Source organism: Scyliorhinus torazame, chromosome 4, assembly GCF_047496885.1.
Source record: "Scyliorhinus torazame isolate Kashiwa2021f chromosome 4, sScyTor2.1, whole genome shotgun sequence".
NCBI classification, from domain to species: Eukaryota; Metazoa; Chordata; class Chondrichthyes; order Carcharhiniformes; family Scyliorhinidae; genus Scyliorhinus; species Scyliorhinus torazame.
Window position 1 is genome coordinate 153,793,555 of NC_092710.1, and position 21,053 is coordinate 153,814,607.

The window sequence follows — 21,053 nt, forward strand, 5'->3', positions numbered from 1 at the left end:
AAGGATGGGCGGGGGGGCACCGTCTGGGAGAAATACAGCTGCGTGGGAACTGGGCGAGAAGCTGGAAAAAGATGATGGCTAACCGGCAAGGGGGGGGGGGGGGGGGGGGGGGTGGGAAGCCCCCCAACTCGGCTGATCACGTGGAACGTGAGGGGGCTTAACGGGCCGATAAAGAGGGCACGAGTACTCGCACACCTTAAGAAACTTAAAGCAGATGTGGTCATGTTACAGGAAACGCACCTGAAACTGATAGATCAGGTTAGGTTGCGCAAAGGATGGGTAGGGCAGGTGTTCCATTCGGGGCTGGATGCGAAAAACAGGGGGGTGGCTATATTGGTGGGGAAGCGGGTAATGTTCGAGGCAAAGACTATAGTGGCGGATAACGAGGGCAGATACGTGATGGTGAGTGGCAAATTACAGGGAGAGATGGTGGTGTTGGTAAACGTGTATGCCCCGAATTGGGACGATGCCAATTTTATGAGGCGAATGCTAGGACGCATCCCAGACCTAGAGACCGGAAAGCTGATAATGGGGGGAGACTTCAACACGGTTTTGGAACCAAGGCTGGATAGGTCGAAGTCCAGGACTGGTAGGAGGCCGGCAGCAGCCAAGGTGCTTAAGGATTTTATGGAGCAGATGGGAGGGGTGGACCCGTGGAGATTCAGTAGACCTAGGAGTAAGGAGTTCTCGTTTTTCTCCTATGTCCATAAAGTCTATTCACGCATAGACTTTTTTGTGTTGGGTAGGGCATTGATCCCGAGGGTGAGGGGAACGGAATATACGGCTATAGCCATTTCGGATCATGCCCCACACTGGGTAGACTTGGAGATAGGGGAGGAAACAAGAGGGCGTCCACCCTGGAGAATGGACATGGGACTAATGGCGGATGAGGGGGTGTGCTTAAGGCTGAGGGGATGCATTGAAAAGTACTTGGAACTCAATGACAATGGGGAGGTTCAGGTGGGAGTGGTCTGGGAGGCGTTGAAGGCGGTGGTTAGGGGGGAGCTGATATCAATAAGGACACATAAAGGGAAGCAGGAGAGTAAGGAACGGGAGCGGTTGCTGCAAGAACTTTTGAGGGTGGACAGACAGTATGCGGAAGCACCGGAGGAGGGACTGTATAGGGAAAGGCAAAGGCTGCATGTGGAATTTGACTTGCTGACTACAGGCACTGCAGAGGCACAATGGAGGAAGGCGCAGGGTGTACAGTATGAATATGGAGAGAAGATTGCTGGCACACCAATTGAGGAAAAGGGGAGCAGCGAGGGAAATAGGGGGGGTGAGAGACGAAGATGGAGAGACGGAGCGGGGAGTGGAGAGAGTGAATGAAGTGTTCAAGACATTTTATAAAAAATTGTATGAAGCTCAACCCCCGGATGGGAGGGAGAGAATGATGGAGTTTTTGGATCGGCTGGAAATTCCCAAGGTGGAAGAGCAGGAAAGGATGGGATTGGGAGCACAGATCACGGTAGAAGAAGTGGTGAAAGGAATTAGGAACATGCAGACGGGAAAGGCCCCGGGACCGGACGGATTCCCAGTTGAATTTTACAGAAAATATTTGGACTTGCTCGCCCCGCTACTGACGAGGACCTTTAACGAGGCAAAGGAAAGGGGACAACTGCCCCCGACTATGTCAGAAGCAACGATATCGCTTCTTTTAAAGAAGGAAAAGGATCCGCTACAATGCGGGTCCTACAGACCAATCTCCCTCCTCAATGTAGATGCCAAGGTCCTGGCCAAGGTAATGGCAATGAGAATAGAGGAATGTGTCCCGGGGGTGGTTCATGAGGACCAAACTGGGTTTGTGAAGGGGAGACAGCTGAACACGAACATACGGAGGTTGTTAGGGGTAATGATGATGGCCCCACCAGAGGGTGAAACGGAGATAGTAGTGGCGATGGATGCCGAGAAAGCATTTGATAGAGTGGAGTGGGATTATCTGTGGGAGGTGTTGAGGAGATTTGGGTTCGGAGAGGGGTATGTTAGATGGGTGCAGCTGTTGTATAGGGCCCCAGTGGCGAGTGTGGTCACGAATGGACGGGGATCGGCATATTTTCGGCTCCATAGAGGGACAAGGCAGGGATGTCCTCTGTCCCCATTACTGTTTGCACTGGCGATTGAGCCCCTGGCGATAGCGCTGAGAGGTTCCAAGAGATGGAGGGGAATACTTAGGAGAGGAGAAGAACACCGGGTATCTTTATATGCGGATGATCTGCTACTATATGTGCGGATCCAGCGGAGGGGATGCCAGAAATAATGCGGATACTTGGGGAGTTTGGGGATTTTTCAGGGTATAAATTGAACATGGGGAAGAGTGAGCTGTTTGTGGTGCATCCAGGGGAGCAGAGTAGAGAAATAGAAGACCTACCGTTGAGGAAGGTAACAAGAGACTTTCGTTACCTAGGGATCCAGATAGCTAAGAATTGGGGCACATTGCACAGGCTAAATTTGACGCGATTGGTGGAACAGATGGAGGAAGATTTCAAGAGATGGGATATGGTAGCATTGTCAATGGCAGGGAGGGTGCAGGCGGTTAAGATGGTGGTCCTCCCGAGATTCCTCTTTGTGTTTCAGTGTCTCCCGGTGGTGATCACGAAGGCTTTTTTCAAAAGGATAGAAAAGAGTATCATGGGTTTTGTTTGGGCCGGGAAGACTCCGAGAGTGAGGAAGGGATTCTTACAGCGTAGTAGGGATAGGGGGGGGCTGGCACTACCGAGCCTAAGTGAGTATTATTGGGCCGCTAATATTTCAATGGTGAGTAAGTGGATGGGAGAGGAGGAAGGAGCGGCGTGGAAGAGATTAGAGAGGGCGTCCTGTAGGGGGACCAGCCTGCAGGCTATGGTGACAGCCCCATTGCCGTTCTCACCAAGGAACTATACCACGAGTCCGGTGGTGGTAGCTACACTGAAGATTTGGGGACAGTGGAGACGACATAGGGGAAAGACCGGAGCACTGGGGGGGTCCCCGATAAGAAACAACCATAGGTTTGCCCCGGGGGGAATGGATGGGGGATATGGAATGTGGCAAAGAGCAGGTATAACGCAATTGAAAGATCTATTTGTGGATGGGAAGTTTGCGAGTCTGGGAGCGCTGACCGAGAAATATGGGTTGCCCCAAGGGAATGCATTCAGGTACATGCAATTCAGGGCTTTTGCGAGGCAACAGGTGAGGGAATTCCCGCAGCTCCCGACACAAGAGGTGCAGGACAGAGTCATCTCAAAGAAATGGGTGGGGGACGGTAAGGTGTCGGATATATATAGGGAAATGAGAGACGAAGGGGAGACTATGATGGACGAACTAAAAGGGAAATGGGAAGAAGAGCTAGGGGAGGAGATTGAGGAGGGGACGTGGGCAGATGCCCTAAACAGGGTAAACTCGTCGTCCTCGTGCGCCAGGCTAAGCCTGATTCAGTTTAAGGTATTACACAGGGCACATATGACTGGAACACGGCTCAGTAAATTTTTTGGGGTGGAGGATAGGTGTGCGAGGTGCTCGAGAAGCCCAGCGAATCATACCCATATGTTTTGGTCATGCCCGGCACTACAGGGGTTTTGGATGGGGGTGACAAAGGTGCTTTCGAAAGTAGTAGGAGTCCGGGTCGAACCAAGCTGGGGGTTGGCTATATTTGGGGTTGCACAAGAGCCGGGAGTGCAGGAGGCGAAAGAGGCCGATGTTTTGGCCTTTGCGTCCCTAGTAGCCCGGCGCAGAATATTGCTAATGTGGAAAGAAGCCAAGCCCCCGGGGGTGGAGACCTGGATAAATGATATGGCGGGGTTCATAAAGTTAGAGCGGATTAAGTTCGTCCTAAGGGGGTCGGCTCAAGGGTTTACTAGGCGGTGGCAACCGTTCGTCGAATATCTTGCGGAAGGATAGATGGGAGAGACTAACTCATTAGGCAAGTAGGATAATCCACTTTAATCTTATATTAATGCTGTTACTGAGCATGCCTAACAACTAACCGTCAACGTCTGCAATGAATGTCCATTATACATTGGGGCATAATTCATGGACACAAATCTCCCATGAAAAGTCTGCCTTTTCTTGCATCTTAAATCTGTTTTGGTGAAACAATGTTTTGCCATATAATGAGCTGTAATCACACAGGATGGATTTAATTCATTCTAACCCTCCAAAGCACTACCTTTTGTATTCACCCCAGGAAATTTCAATACTGAGGTAGAGTAGAAAGGGCAAGATATTGCACGGCCAAATTAGAGCATGTAACTGGCATATCTGCATATCCTCTTGGCAATCACTATTAGTCAAGTCCTTTTTCAGTTTGTAAAAGGGCTTAATAGAAGAAGTTACATCTGAGAATTAAGCAGCGAATGGGATGAAGATAGTTTGCTTTTGTTCTCTAGCTATTCACTTATTCATTGGCATCATGTCATCAGCTGAGATCCACCACAACTTCATTCGTTCCACAGGAAGCTAAAGGGCATTTCTGAAAGACTAATTAGGATAGTAGCTTTGCAAATATGTTTTCCTTCTCTTTCTCTAACTTTGGCAAAATTTAAAACCCAGGCACATTGAGCAAGACCACATCTCAAGTCTGTCACTTCAATCATTTGAATCATCTAAATCAACAGCTCAAGAATATCTATTCTAGGGGAACTGCAATTCTGAGGTAGAGAAGTGTGCCAATTGAGAAACAGCAGGCCTGGGCCTCAGCATACAAATGAAAGAGCCTTCATGCCAAAATGAATGCAATTTGATGCTAAAGAGCTGAATTGAAAATAAAAGACACCCATTGATTCTTAAAGAAAATTCAAAGCGCAAACCAGAGCAATCAGAGAAATGAATATTTGTCTCTTTCTATCCTTCAAAAAGTTAGGGTCAATTATGTTGCCTCAAGTTGAAAGCACACCACTCAGCAATTTTACAACAAACCTTTCATGGCTTCCGATTTTGCTTCTTCTATAGACTCATAGATCTTATTTTTGTCTGCTAGCCGTGCCTTGGTAGCTTTGTGCTCTGCTTCTTCCTGTTCAAGTCGTTGCTGTAATACTTTCTGTTTGTACGTCATGTCTATTTCTATATTATTCTTCTCCTGCAAATAAAGTCAGGGGTGAAGTTTAAAGCAACGTCATGAAAAAGGTACAAATTACTATGTAGTACAATACTTCACAGGTGGTACTTCTCAGGAAAGAATTTGGTTTGTTAATTTTATTTAATGAGGAATAAATGCACCTGAAAAAAAGCAGACCATACTTGAGAGGCAACAGTCAGAATACAGGGGTTACCCAATCAATCTTAGCCTCCCTCAGGCCAATTTACTCTAAAAGAAAAACTATCTCACCTTCTCCAAGTCGGTTAGTTTATCTTGTAGCTGTCTTTTCTCCATTTCAGTTTTGGCCAATGAACTTTTGCTGTTTTGCAGTTCATCTTCAAGTGACAAAATCCGACCTGTAAATAACTTTAGTTTGTAAATGCTCAATAAAATGCTCATACATCGGCAAAATCAAAGATCTACTCCATTGGAACAATAATTTCTTGCAATCTAAACTCTCAGATAAAAGATTACTTAATATTTGCTATATCTGCATTGTATCTCAATATTTTAAAGATCTGCATTGTGTCTTTTCAGTATCCTTCCACAACTTAAGAGCATTTGTGCAATATTAGATCTCTTGATTCAATGTCTGTGGTTTTGGACTTGCTACCCTTATTGTATTTCAGGTGTGTTCCCCCTATTTTAATTGGAAACCACAATACAACATTTGAGATTAAAAATCCGTGCCAAACACATATGAACCGTTAAACTCTGACCCATCCTAGCGGTGGAAATTGCTTTTCACTGATCATGACTGATCTTGGGCTTCAACTCCATACCCACTTTCCACATCCCTCAATTCTGAGACACTAAAACTTTGTCCATCTCAGCCTTAACCATATTCAATTATGGCATTTCCACAATTCTCTGAGGTAGAGTCACAATCCTTTGAGCGAAGAAACATTTCCTGAATTTATCTCTAAATGATTGGCCCTTATCCTGAAACTGTGCCCTCTTGTTCTAGATTTCCCAGCCAGGGGTAAACAACCTATCAGTATCTAACCTGTTAAACCCCCGCATAATCTTAAAAGTTTCAATGAGATCACTTCTCATTCTTCCAAACTCCAGAGAATATAGACATTTACAGTCTCTCAACATAGGACAACCCTTTCATCTCAAGGACTAATCTAGCAAAGCTTTAATATACTGCCTCCAATTTAAGTACATGCTTCCTTAAGCATGGAGAACAATATTGCACACGGAATTAAAAGTGTAATATCACCAAAGCCCCATTCAATTGTATTTTTGTACTCCAATCCTCTAGCAACAACAGCCAATATGCCATTTGCTTTCTGAATATCTTGCTGTGCCTAAATGCTAACTTTTTGTTAGCTTCTTCCCCACAGCTACAAGACTCCTCAACAACTCCCCCTCGGACTGATCTGTTCCCTGTAAGAACACTATTCACAACGCCCTATGCTGCTCTTGTTCATGTATTGGCTTTGTTTGGTCCCTTGTTCCGCACTGTAACCTATCACTGTTTGTCGATGTACCATTTGTCAATGTTCTCTGTTGATTATTCTTTTTGTCTACTATGTACGTACTGTGTACGTTCCCTCAGCCGCAGAAAAATACTTTTCACTGTACTTCTGTACATGTGACAATAAATCAAATCAAATAAAGCACACCCAAGTCTCTCTGAACATTAACATTTACAAGTGTCATATCTTTCCAAAAACATTCTGCTTTTCTATTCTTTCTTTTGATTTTTTCCAATTAAGAGGCAATTTAACGTGGCCAATCCACCTATCTTGCACATCTTTGGGTTGTGGGGGCGAAACTCACGCAAACACAGGGGAATGTGCAAACTCCACATGGAGTGTGTCCCAGAGCCAGGATCAAACCTGGGACCTCGGTGCCATGAGGCAGCAGTACTATCCATTGTGCCACCGTGCTGCCCCTGCTTTTCTATTCTTATGACCAAAGCGAATAACCTTGCACTTTCTCATATCATACTTTATCTGTCAACTTGTTGTCCACTCACTTATCCAGTCACTATCCCTTTGCAGCATCCGCGTTGTTCTCAATTGCATTATGATAGTGGGTCTTTTACAATGCCATTACTAATTAACCCTACCTCATTGCACAATATTAGGTCCAAAATAGTTTTACCATACTTGGTTCTACAGTATATTGCTCCAGGAAACTGTCACAAAAGTATGCGACAAACTCACCTTGCCGACCATCTTTGCTAATTCAACTGATCCAAACCTGATGAAAATTAAGTCTCCTAGAATTACTATATTGCCTTCATTACATTCGCAAAAATTAGTTCAATGGTTGTGAAGTACTTTGAGACATCGAGAATCTGACAATGTGCCAAACAACAGCAAGTTCTTTCTTTATTCTTATAGAACATAGAACATTACAGCGCAGTACAGGCCCTTCGGCCCACGATGTTGCGCCGACCTGAGAAACCACTCTAAAGCCCATCTACACTATTCCCTTATTGTCCATATGTCTATCCAATGACCTTTGAATGTCCTTAGTGTTGGCGAGTCCACTACTGTTGCAGGCAGGGCATTCCACGCCCTTACTATTCTCTGAGTAAAGAACCTACCTCTGACATCTGTCTTATATCTATCTTCCCTCAATTTAAAGGTATGTCCCCTCGTGCTAGACATCACCATCCGAGGAATAAGGCTCTCACTGTCCACCCTATCCAATCCTCTGATCATCTTGTATGCCTCAATTAAGTCACCTCTTAACCTTCTTCTCTCTAACGAAAACAGCCTCAAGTCCCTCAGCCTTTCCTCATAAGATCTTCCCTCCATACCAGGCAACATTCTGGTAAATCTCCTCTGCACCCTTTCCAATGCTTCCACATCCTTCCTATAATGCGGCGACCAGAATTGCACGCAATACTCCAAATGCGGCCGCACCAGAGTGTTGTATAGCTGCAACATGACCTCATGGCTCCTAAACTCAATCCCTCTACCAATAAAAGCTAACACACCGTACGCCCTCTTAACAACCCTCTCAACCTGGGTGGCAACTTTCAGGGATCTATGTACATGGACACCGAGATCTCTCTGCTCATCCACACTGCCAAGAATCTTACCATTAGCCCAGTACTCTGTCTTCCTGTTATTCCTTCCAAAATGAATCACCTCACACTTTTCTGCATTAAACTCCATTTGCCACCTCTCAGCCCAGCGCTGCAGCTTATCTATGTCCCTCTGTAACTTGTAACATCCTTCCGCACTGTCCACAACTCCACCGACTTTAGTGTCATCTGCAAATTTACTCACCCATCCTTCTACGCCCTCCTCCAGGTCATTTATAAAAATGACAAACAGCAGTGGCCCCAAAACAGATCCTTGTGGTACACCACTAGTAACTGGACTCCGGTCTCAACATTTCCCATCAACCACCACCCTTTGTCTTCTTCCAGCTAGCCAATTTCTGATCCAAACTGCTAAATCACCCTGAATCCCACGCCTCCGTATTTTCTGCAGTAGCCTACCATGGGGAACCTTATCAAACGCTTTACTGAAATCCAGCAATCTCCTCCCTAGCTTCCCAGAGAATCCTAGGATAAATCCCATCCGGCCCAGGTGACTTATCTATTTTCACATTTTCCAGAATTGCTAACACCTCCTCCTTATGAACCTCAAGCCCTTCTAGTCTAGGAGCCTGGATCTCAGTATTCTCCTTGACAACATTGTCTTTTTCCTGTGTGAATACTGACGAAAAATATTCATTTAGCACCTCTCCTATCTCCTCGGACTCCAAGCACAACTTCCCACTACTGTCCTTGACTGGCCCTACTCTTACCCTAGTCATTCGTTTATTCCTGACATATCGATAGAAAGCTTTAGGGTTATCCTTGATCCTACCTGCCAAAGACTTCTCATGTCCCCTCCTGGCTCTTCTTCGCTCTCTCTTTAGGTCCTTCCTAGCCAACTTGTAACTCTCGAGCGCCCCAACTGAACCTTCATGTCTCATCTTTACATAAGTCTCTTTCTTCCTCTTGACAAGTGTTTCGACTGCTTTAGTAAACCACGGTTCCCTCACTCGACCACTTTCTCCCTGCCTGACAGGTACATACTTATCAAGGACACGCAGTAGCTGTTCCTTGAACAAGCTCCACATTTCCATTGTGCCCATCCCCTGCAGTTTTCCTCTCCACCCGATGTATCCTTAGTCTTGCCTCATCGCATCATAATTGCCTTTCCCCCAGATATAACTCTTGCCCTGAGGTATATACCTATCCCTTTCCATCACAAAAGTAAACATAATCAAATTGTGGTCACTATCACCAAAGTGCTCACCTACCTCCAAATCTAACACCTGTCCTGGTTCATTACCCAGTACCAAATCCAATATGGCCTCGCCTCTCGTTGACCTATCTACATACTGTGTCAGGAAACCCTCCTGCACACATTGGACAAAAACTGCGATTTCTTCTCGGAAAATATAAGACCAAAGCCATAATCTCAATCTCTAGTCACCTAGATTTACCCAAACTGGTCATAGTCTTGACATCTTCTTCAAAGCCAAGGGAGATTTGACTGCATATTCTTTCCATTAAAACATACCTACTTCCAATATCTGTACGGCCTCCTTCCATCCTTGCCTCAGAACATGCCATAAAACTCTCATCTTCATATTTGACTATAACTGTGCTCTCCTGGCCAGCCTGCATTCCTCCAGAAGTTTTAGCTCATTGAAAACTCTTCTATCTGCATCATATCCTTCATTCAGTCCCACTTCAGCATCATTGCTGTCTTTGCTTATCTTAATTGGTGTTTGATAGCCAAGGAGTCAGATTTGAGACATTTGTGAAGAATTGGGGGAGAAAAATACATTCTGTACTGGATTCCTTAAAACAATTGTAAATAAATGTATTATTCTAAGCTAGGACCAATACTTTTAGAGCAGTATGTGATTCTAACCACAAGTTTGAATACATCTCTATCGCCACATGTGATTCAAACCGCTAAAAGCAATTTCAATTTTCAGCCACATACAGAACAAAAGAAAATAAACAGTCACGCCTGTCTCAGACATCTATAGGGTGAGAGAAAAAATTGGTCCAAGTTATTTTTTTAAAAAGAATTAGTTAGTAATTGAAACTGGCCTTTAGACAATTCAGCATACCTTGCAAGTCATTGATCATCTCAGAACCATGATTGCGATCTCTTCGTTCAGCTTCCAGTGCGGACTGTAAACTTATGTAGTCCTTTTCAAGTTTGAGTTTGGCATTATCCAATGCAGCATTTTTGTCTTGCATCTCCCTGTTGTTAGTTTCCAGTTGTCCTACTTGCTTTGATAATTCAGTTTGGTTCTTTCGTAGTCTCGCTGCTGTTTCAGATTCAGTCCTCAGCAAGGCGTTGGCTTCATCCAACTAGTTTTTAAGATGATAAATAAACAGCAAATGATCAACTCTCCCAACTCTGGGAGATGTATATAAAATACCTCAATTGCAAACATTTGTCATAGTTTTGCTGCCTGGACAATGCTCGGCACAACATCGAGGGCCGAAGGGCCTGTTCTGTGCTTTACTGTTCTATACATATTTTTCTACACAGCAAATACACACATTTATAAAGGGCAACATTAAAAGTCAAACTCAGGAATTGGACAAAAGGCCTGATATAGTGTTTAATAAACGGGACATGAGAGGGTGATTTGCAACAGATTTTTTCATCTTCTGTGGAAGATTATAATGCTTGATTAGTGAAATTAAATGGAACGAGCTTTTACTGACCTGCAAGGGCTGCATATCAATATTTTCTGAATATCACAAATAAAAGATGGACAAGCGTTTCAACAATATAAAATGAGTGAAGTTCAAATAATCTCCAAGAATTAAATGGAAATACAAAAACGGGAGTAAAAAGATGGAGGTGGGGGGAGGGGGGGGGGGGGGGGTTGACTACTGCGGACGGTACATGATAGTCAGTGGGATCCTGGAAAGGACTCCGGTGGTTCTGGTAAATATGCGGCCCACTACTGGGACACTGCCGACTTCACAGCAAAAGTAATGGTGGAGATCCCCGACCTCGACACACACCAGCTCATCATGGGGGGAGGCTTCAACAGGACCCTATGACAGGCAATTCTAGCCCCAGATCAGGGTGCATTAAAAAAAAAAAAAAAAAATCGGGATTGGCAAAGGAACTAAGGGGCGGGATTCTCCACCGGTATGATTCTCCGTTTTGCCGGTGCCCGGGGGTTTCCCGGCGGCGTGGGGCTGCCCCACAATGGGAAACCCCATTGACCGGCCGGCGTAAAGGAGAATCTCGCCGGCGGGTCGAGGCTGAAAAGTGGTGTGGTGGGGTGGAAAATCCAGCCCAAGAACTTTCATGGAGCAGAAATGGGAGGTAGACCCATGGACTTTCAACCATCCAAGGGAGAAAGAGTTCTCCTTCTTCTCCCACGTGCACAGTGGGATAGACCCATTGATGTTCAACCATCCAAGGGAGGAGTTCGCTTTCTTCTCCCACGTGCACAAAGTCTACTCCCGTATCAACTTCTTTGTATTGGGCAAATCGGTGCTTCCTGGGGAGGTAGTGACGTGCGAGTCCTCTGTAATAGTAATCTCTGGCCACGCGCTACATTACATGGACATGAGGTTAGAGTCGGGCCAGGCTGGACTGGAAACTGGACGCAGCCCTCCTCAGTGACAAGGCGTCCTGCAAAAAAATGTCACAAAGCATCGACGGGTATGTAACCTGCAACCAAAATGGAGAAAAAGATTCACCCTCCACATTTTGGGAGGCACAGAAGGCAGTTATTGGGGGGGGAAAATAATAGCACATGGAGCTCTCAAGGACAGGAAGGAAAGGGCAACGGCTGATCACCCCCATATTGGAAGTGGATCGGTGGTACTCCACGGCCCCGACCCTGGAGCTGCTGGTGGAGAGGAAGAAACTACAAATGGAATTTGATCTCCTCCCCACTGGTAAAGAAGTGAACTAAGTCTGCCATGGGAGACCTTTTATGAACATGGAGAGAAGGCCAGCCGCCTACTGGCACGCCAACTGAGAAAGTAGGCAGCCACAAGGGAGATAGTGCTGGTGAGGGACAGGAACAGTAGGTTAGTCATAGTACCAAACAAGCTCACCGAGGCCTTTGCAACACTCTGCCGGGAGCTGTACACCTCCGAGCCCCCGGAGGGAGACTCAAAGATAAAACGGTGTCACGACTGGCTGGACATACCAACTATGGGGAGGAAAAGAGGTAAGGACCTTGCGAGGAGCAAGGTTTAGAGGAGATGTACGAGGCAAGTTTTTAAAAAATTTTTTTACAGAGGGTAGTGGGTGCCTGGAACTCGCTGCCGGAGGTGGTGGTGGAAGCAGGGACGATAGTGACGTTCAAGGGGCATCTTGACAAATACATGAATAGGATAGGAATTGAGGGATACAGGCCCCAGAAGTGTAGAAGATTTTAGTTTAGACGGGCAGCATGGTCAGCGCAGGTTTGGAGGGCCGAAGGGCCTGTTCCTGTGCTGTACATTTCTTTGTTCTTTGGCTGGAAGCACCACTAGAACTGGGGGAAGTTATGTAGAGCACCAGGTCCAGATGGAGCCCAGTGGACTTCGACAATATATTCGCGGCAGCACTGGCCCCGCACCTGCAGGAGATATTCAAGAACTAGCTGTCAAGAGGTACCCTGCCGCCCACAGGCCTCGATATTGCTGATCCTGAAAAAAAGGCAAAGACCCAATGGAGTGTGGGTAAGACAGACCAATCTCACTCCTGAACACAGAAGCCTAAGTCTTGGTGAAGGGCATAGCGAGGTGACCGGAGAGTTGTGTGGCAGAGATAGTTGCGGAAGATCAGATGGGCTTTGTCAAGGGTAGACTGTTAACAGTGAACATCAGGTGCCTGATAACGTGATTTTGACCCCACTCGGGGAGGAGATACAGAAGTAATCATCTCTGCCGACACAGAAAAGGCCTTAGCATAGAGTCGAATGGAGATACTGGAATATTTTGGGTTTGGGCTTGGGTTCACCTCATGGGTGAAGATACTGTACAGTGCTGCCATGGCGAGTGAACAGACAAACACGACCAGCTCTGAATACTTCTGGCTGCACAGAGGCATGATGCAGGAATGCCCTTTCCCCCCACTGCTATTTGCCCTGGCAATCAAGCTCGGGTGGAGAGGCATCCAAAGGGGAGACAGGGAGATAAGTGTCTGACTCTATGCTGATGACTTGCTCCGCTACGTCTCAAACATCCTAGCCAGCATGGCAGGAATAATGGAACTCCTATTGAGTGAGTTGAGCCTTCTCAGGTTACAAACTCAACCTGAGCAAGAGCGAAATCTCACCCATGAACCCACAGTTGGTGGGGGGGAAACAGACTGGGGAAACCGCTGTTCAAGTTGGACCAAACAAATTCCGATACTTGGGGATCCAGATAGCCCACGATTGGACACGGATCCATAAGTGGAACTGATCGAGTCTGGTAGCAGAGTAAAGAAGAGACCTGCGGGGGTGATGAGGAGGAGGGGCAACAGTCAGAATACAGGGGAAACAAGTGCAGAGGAATTAAAGGTTCTGAGGGGGGGGGGGGGGGAGCCATTCATGCTGCCATGGCAACTAATAAGTTACTCCTTTGTTGCCTCGATCACATCGCTAGTATGTTTTAATACCACGGGGTAGCATGTATATCGTTAATGGTATGGTTGTTGCAACCGATCAGTTGGATTTTATTGTTAGCACACCTCGTGTTCCTGTATATGTTTCCTTTGTTGTCTTATCTTTTCTTTTTTGTAATAGAATCATAGAAGTTTACAGCATGGAAACAGGCCCTTCGGCCCAACCAGTCCATGCCGCCCAGTTTTTACCATTAAGCTAGTCCCAGTTGCCCGCACTTGGCCCATAACCCATAATATAAAAATAAAAATCAATAAAAATACTTCTTTAAAAAATGATCACTTGAACCAAGTTCCAAGAGGAATATCCGCCCATGGATCTGCACAAGCACCCTGCACAACCACCTCAGACTAGAGGACAGGAGAATATTTTCAACTACGAATTATATCACATGTTGCAAGTTGAATAATAAAGATGAAATTACTTGACAGACTAAAGCTAAAATAAACGGTAAGGCCGGACCGGTGCGGGCCACTAAGGCCAGACTGACACACGCCGGACAGACGCTGGCAGTGAAGGCGGGACTGACACGGGCTGCGAAGGCCGGCCGGCATGTGTCGCAATGGTTGGCTGGTTGCCAAAAGGCAGCCCCAGGAAAAAAGGTACACTGTTGTAGCCCAAAGCCTTTGCTGTGTCCTGTGCAGTGAGCTATTTCTTGGTGTTGGGTGGGGTGAATTAAATTGGCCAGAGAGGCAAATAAGGATAAGCCACTCAGCACATCTGCCTGAAGATGATTGCAAGTGTTTCTGTCTGGTCTGTGGTGCATGCACTGAGGATATTCACAAATCCTCCACCTGTTTGTTGTTTTAATTGCCACTCTCATTCATGGCGGAACTACAAAGCTTTTATCTTTTCAGTTAAGAGAAACATGTTATTTATTTATTTTTAATTTAGTGTACGTAATTATTTTGTTCCAATTAAGGGGCAATTTAGTGTGGCCAATCCACCTACCTGCACATCTTTGGGTTGAGGGGGTGAAACTCACACAGACACGGGGAGAATGTTCAAATTCCACATAGTCAGTGACCTGGAGCCGGGATCAAACCCAGGTCCTCAGCTCTGTAGGCAGCAGTGCTAACAAATACACCACCGTGCCACCTCAAGCAAAACATGTTAGCAGGTATCTTTTAGCCTAGGAAAGTAATAAATCTGTCAAACACAAATTTTTTAAATGAAGCAGAATTGTTTTATATTTCAAGTAGGTCTGTAGATTTTGTTGTACTTCATCAAAAGGCCCATTGGGGACAAAAATGGAAAATGGTTAGCTGCTATTTTTTGATGTTCAAAAATCTAAGTACTAAAAAGGTCAATGTGTAATGAAACAGGATCGATTCAGGATCTCATAGTTAGGGATCCTCTCGGAAGGAGCGATCACAATATGGTGGAATTTAAAATACAGATGGAGGGTGAGAAGGTAAAATCAAGCACGAGTGTTTTGTGCTTAAACAAAGGAGATTACAATGGGATGAGAGAAGAACTAGCTAAGGTAGACTGGGAGCAAAGACTTTATGGTGAAACAGTTGAGGAACAGTGGAGAACCTTCCAAGTGATTTTTCACAGTGCCCAGCAAAGGTTTATACCAACAAAAAGGAAGGACGGTAAAAAGAGGGAAAATCGACCGTGGATATCTAAGGAAATAAGGGAGAGTATCAAATTGAAGGAAAAAACATACAAAGTAGCAAAGATCAGTGGGAGACTAGAGGACTGGGAAATCTTTAGGGGGCAACAGAAAGCTACTAAAAAAGCTATAAAGAAGAGTAAGATAGATTATGAGAGTAAACTTGCTCAGAATATAAAAACAGACAGTAAAAGTTTCTACAAATACATAAAACAAAAAAGAGTGGCTAAGGTAAATATTGGTCCTTTAGAGGATGAGAAGGGAGATTTAATAATGGGAGATGAGGAAATGGCTGAGGAACTGAACAGGTTTTTTGGGTCGGTCTTCACAGTGGAAGACACAAATAACATGCCAGTGACTGATGGAAATGAGGCTATGACAGGTGAGGACCTTGAGAGGATTGATATCACCAAGGAGGTAGTGATGGGCAAGCTAATGGGGCTAAAGGTAGACAAGTCTCCTGGCCCTGATGGGATGCATCCCAGAGTGCTAAAAGAGATGGCTAGGGAAATTGCAAATGCACTAGTGATAATTTACCAAAATTCACTACACTCTGGAGTGGTCCCGGCGGATTGGAAATTAGCAAACGTGACACCACTGTTTAAAAAAGGAGGTAGGCAGAAAGTGGGTAGTTATAGGCCAGTGAGCTTAACTTCGGTAGTAGGGAAGATGCTGGAATCTATCATCAAGGAAGAAATAGCGAGGCATCTGGATGGAAATTGTCCCATTGGACAGACGCAGCATGGGTTCATAAAGGGCAGGTTGTGCCTAACTAATTTAGTGGAATTTTTTGAGAACATTAACAGTGCGGTAGATAACGGGGAGCCAATGGATGTGGTATATCTGGATTTCCAGAAAGCCTTTGACAAGGTGCCACACAAAAGGTTGTTGCATAAGATAAAGATGCATGGCATTAAGGGGAAAGTAGTAGCATGGATAGAGGATTGGTTAATTAATAGAAAGCAAAGAGTGGGGATTAATGGGTGTTTCTCTGGTTGGCAATCAGTAGCTAGTGGTGTCCCTCAGGGATCAGTGTTGGGCCCACAACTGTTCACAATTTACATAGATGATTTGGAGTTGGGGACCAAGGGCAATGTGTCCAAGTTTGCAGACGACACTAAGATAAGTGGTAAAGCAAAAAGTGCAGAGGATACTGGAAGTCTGCAGAGGGATTTGGATAGGCTAAGTGAATGGGCTAGGGTCTGGCAGATGGAATACAATGTTGACAAATGTGAGGTTATCCATTTTGGTCGGAATAACAGCAAAAGGGATTATTATTTAAATGATAAAATATTAAAACATGCTGCTGTGCAGAGAGACCTGGGTGTGCTAGTGCATGAGTCGCAGAAAGTTGGTTTTCAGGTGCAACAGGTGATTAAGAAGGCAAATGGAATTTTGTCCTTCATTGCTACAGGGATGGAGTTTAAGACTAGGGAGGTTATGCTGCAATTGTATAAGGTGTTAGTGAGGCCACACCTGGAGTATTGTGTTCAGTTTTGGTCTCCTTACTTGAGAAAGGACGTACTGGCACTGGAGGGTGTGTAGAGGAGATTCACTAGGTTAATCCCAGAGCTGAATGGGTTGGATTACGAGGAGAGGTTGAGTAGACTGGGACTGTACTCGTTGGAATTTAGAAGGATGAGGGGGGATCTTATAGAAACATATAAGATTATGAAGGGAATAGATAGGATAGATGCAGGCAGGTTGTTTCCACTGGCGGGTGAAAGCAGAACTAGGGGGCATAGCCTCAAAATAAGGGGAAGTAGATTTAGGACTGAGTTTAGGAGGAACTTCTTCACCCAAAGGGTTGTGAATCTATGGAATTCCTTGCCCAGTGAAGCAGTAGAGGCTCCTTCATTAAATGTTTTTAAGATAAAGATAGATAGATTTTTGAAGAATAAAGGGATTAAGGGTTATGGTGTTCGGGCCGGAAAGTGGAGCTGAGTCCACAAAAGATCAGCCATGATCTCATTGAATGATGGAGCAGGCTCGAGGGGCCAGATGGCCTACTCCTGCTCCTAGTTCTTATGTTCTTATGTTCTAAACAATGCTTTTACAGACATATCACAAATACTTTGTCATTGCATAATGACTTAGTTCCATTGTCTCAAACTAATTTCATAAAATTACGTGTAAAACAAATTGTACAACTAACCTGTCTCTGTAATTGCGCCATTTTCTCATTTGAGATTTGAGAGTTCTGATTCCTTTTCTTCAGATCTTCAAGTTGATCCTTCAGACTATTAACTGTGAAGCACAATTTTGTTAGGAGTACCTAATAAAATGACATAATACAGACCAACTGATCATCTGAAAGCAAATGATGAACATGCAGATATTCTGCTCTTCTATACAGCTAGTATGCAACTTCAGGTAGCTGAAGATGATTGGGTCAAGAACTTAATTTCTGCAGCAATATCCTAGATTTGGAATGACTGACTTCCAACAGCCACTGCCATCGTCTTTTCCCTCAGCAATGACTCTTGACACCAAACGCTTTTCAACATGGCCCCAACTGAATCAGGTATTACAAAGGTTTTTCAGTGTGCCATACTTTCAAATGCTCATGTCCTGAAGCGAGGAAAGAAACAAACATACTTCTGTGAGCTGTTTAAGAACCAACTCCTTTCCTAAGTCACAGAATTCTGAGGTGCATGACGGGAGGCATACAGATTTTAGGTTATTTCCCCCCTTTCCTGATGTGTTTCAGGCTTTCTTTTGGAAGGAATGTAGTGGATAAAGATCTGACTTGATCATATTAAGCTGCAGTGGGGGTCTCTATTTTCAAAACTACCCACTATTAAAGATCATCTGGAACACACTGCCTGGGAAGGTGGTAGAGGTGGGTTGCCTCACATCCTTTAAGTACCACCTGGATGAGCACTTGGCAGGTCTTAACTTTCGAGGATACGGGCCAAGTGCTGGCAAATGGAATTAGGATTGGCAGATCCGGTGCCTTTCATGCGGCAGTACAGACTCAATGGGCCAAAGGGCCTTTTCTGCACTGTATTTTCTGTGATTCTGTGATCAAGAGTGGCAAACTAATTCTTTAAACCTCCCTGCCTTGCTTCTTCCACCATCATCTTAAACAATAACTGTGAAGAACTCATGGATCATTGCCAAGTAAAATCAATCCAATCCTCTGGTGCAAATCATCTGAAGTTTTTAATCTTTCAGCCAACATTTCCTCCAAACGTGTTACTCTTGATTGAACTTGCAACTCAGTCTAGCAAATTATAAAGTACTGTTTCTCAAGCTTCCATTGAGCTTAAATGGAACAGTGTAAGTAGCTAAGGGTAGAGAGACCAGAGGAGTGGTGGGCAGAGATTTAAAATGACAAGCAATAAGCTCAGGGTTGGTGTGAAAAGTGATACTCTGGAAACCAATCACCAAATCAACATTTGCCCTCCGCAGTGTAAAGGAGGCTGGGCCGTGAACAACAAATACAGTAGACTAAATTGAGAGCAGTTCAACAAATTGGTATTTCACCTGTTTGAGGAACAGCACTTATCTTTCAATTAAGCACTTTCTGGCCGACATGGCTCAACATCAAGTTCAAGAATTTCTGATCAAAACCACTGCTCTCAATTTTTGGGGGCTGATAGTGACTTTTTTTGTCACTTTTAGCTTCTCTTGTCCAATTTTCTATTTGCTTTGCACCATCATTCCCTTTGTTATTTAGTCACTCCCTTACATCTATCACATAAGCTTCCTGTGGTCCTTTTCCTCGTTTTCCAGGACTCTGTATTTGCTTAAAATCTGTTACAAACCTTTTTTCCAGCACTGATGGAAGGTCATTCAACTAAAATATTAACTTGGTTCCTCTCTCCACAGATGTTGCCTGACTGCTGAATATTTCCAGCGTTTTCATTTATCCTTAGATTTCGAGGAGTTGCACTATCCTGCCATTGTGACATCTGATGGGCTGTATATCAGCCTGTTCCTATTCTATTAAACGTTTACTAATGTATTTTTTGCTACAATCGAAAGTTTAATATGCACTTAACTGATCCTTACCCTCATTTTCTAGCCCACGCTTTTTATCTGCTTCCATTTCAGTTTTACGGTGATATTCTGCATTCTTGTGTTGAAGAAGTGCCTTTTCTCGTTCCAACTGCCTTAATGCTGATTCGACATCTTTCCTGCAGGTTACCTAAATTTAGAGCCTCAATTAGTTATCAGGAACTTTTGCATTACGTGCTAAGTATTCTTCCGTTTTCCAAAAGTGGAAGCGGAATTTTAGAACAAAGAACATGGAACAGTACAGCACAGAACAGGCCCTTCGGCCCTCGATGTTGTGCCGAGCATTGTCCAAAACCAAGATCAAGCTATCCCACTCCCTGTCATTCTGGGGTGCTCCATGTGCCTATCCAATAACCGCTTGAAAGTTCCTAAAGTGTCCGACTCCACTATCACAGCAGGCAGTCCATTCCACACCCTAACCACTCTCTGAGTAAAGAACCTACCTCGTGTAACAGCTGCATCCACCCGAGGAAATAGTCTCTGAACGTCCACTCTATCTATCCCCCTCATTATCTTATAAACCTCTATTAAGTCGCCTCTCATCCTCCTCCGCTCCAAAGAGAAAAGCCCGAGCTCCCTCAACCTTTCCTCATAAGACGTATCCTGCAAACCAGGCAGCATCCTGGCAAATCTCCTTTGCACCCTTTCCAATGCTTCCACATCCTTCCTATAATGAGGTGACCAGAACTGCACACAATACTCCAAATGTGGTCTCACCAGGGTCATGTACAGTTGCAGCATAACCCCGCTGCTCTTAAACTCAAGCCCCCTGTTAATAAATGCTGACACACTATAAGCTATCTTCACGGCTCTATCCACTTGAATGGCAACCTTCAGAGATCTGTGGACATGAACCCAAAGATCTCTCTGTTCCTCCACATTCCTCAGAACCCTGCCGTTGACCCTGTAATCCGCATTGAAATTTTTTCTACCAAAATGAATCACCTCGCACTTATCAGGGTTAAACTCCATCTGCCATTTTTCGGCCCAGCTCTGCATCCTATCAATGTCTTTTTGCAGCCTACAACAGCCCTCCATCTCATCCACTACTCCACCAATCTTGGTGTCACCAGCAAATTTACTGACCCACCTTCAGCCCCCTCCTCCAAGTCATTGATAAAAATCACAAATAGCAGAGGACCCAGCACTGATCCCCGTGGTACACTGCTGGTAACTGGTCTCCAGACTGAAAATTTTCCATCCACCACCACCCTCTGTCTTCTATGTGATAGCCAGTTACTTATCCAATTGGCCAAATTTCCCTCTATCCCACGCCTCCTTACTGTCTTTATGAGCCGACCATGGGGAACCTTATCAAACGCCTTACTAAAATCCATGTAGACGACATCAACTGCTCTACCTTCATCTACACACTTAGTTACCTCCTCAAAGAATTCAATCAAATTTGTGAGGCAAGACCTACCCTTCACAAATCAGTGTTGACTATCCCGGATTAAGCTGCATCTTTCCAAATGGTCATAAATCCTATCCTTCAGGGCCGTTTCCATTATCTTCCCGACCACCGAAGTAAGACTAACTGGCCTATAATTACCAGGGTCATTCCTATTCCATTTCTTGAACAGAGGAACAACATTCCCCACTCTCCAGTCCTCTGGCACTATCCCCGTGGACAGCGAGGACCCAAAGATCAAAGCCAAAGGCTCTGCAATCTCATCCCTTGCCTCCCAAAGAATCTTTGGGTATATCCCATCTGGCCCAGGGGACTTGTCAACCCTCAGGTTTTCAAAA

General features: G+C 44.9%; 1 protein-coding gene across 1 annotated transcript in view; it reads right to left on the bottom strand.

Moving 5' to 3' along the window:
• The window catches only part of LOC140410553 (rho-associated protein kinase 2-like), a 374,766-nt gene that overhangs the window by 115,672 nt on the left and 238,041 nt on the right, over positions 1–21,053 (bottom strand). The window contains exons 13-17 of the mRNA XM_072498789.1: positions 19,299–19,434; positions 17,437–17,528; positions 10,157–10,403; positions 5,300–5,406; positions 4,891–5,050 (exon numbers count right to left, since the gene is read on the bottom strand). Coding sequence (XP_072354890.1) covers positions 4,891–5,050; positions 5,300–5,406; positions 10,157–10,403; positions 17,437–17,528; positions 19,299–19,434 — 742 coding nt within the window. The remainder of the gene's footprint in view (positions 1–4,890; positions 5,051–5,299; positions 5,407–10,156; positions 10,404–17,436; positions 17,529–19,298; positions 19,435–21,053) is intronic.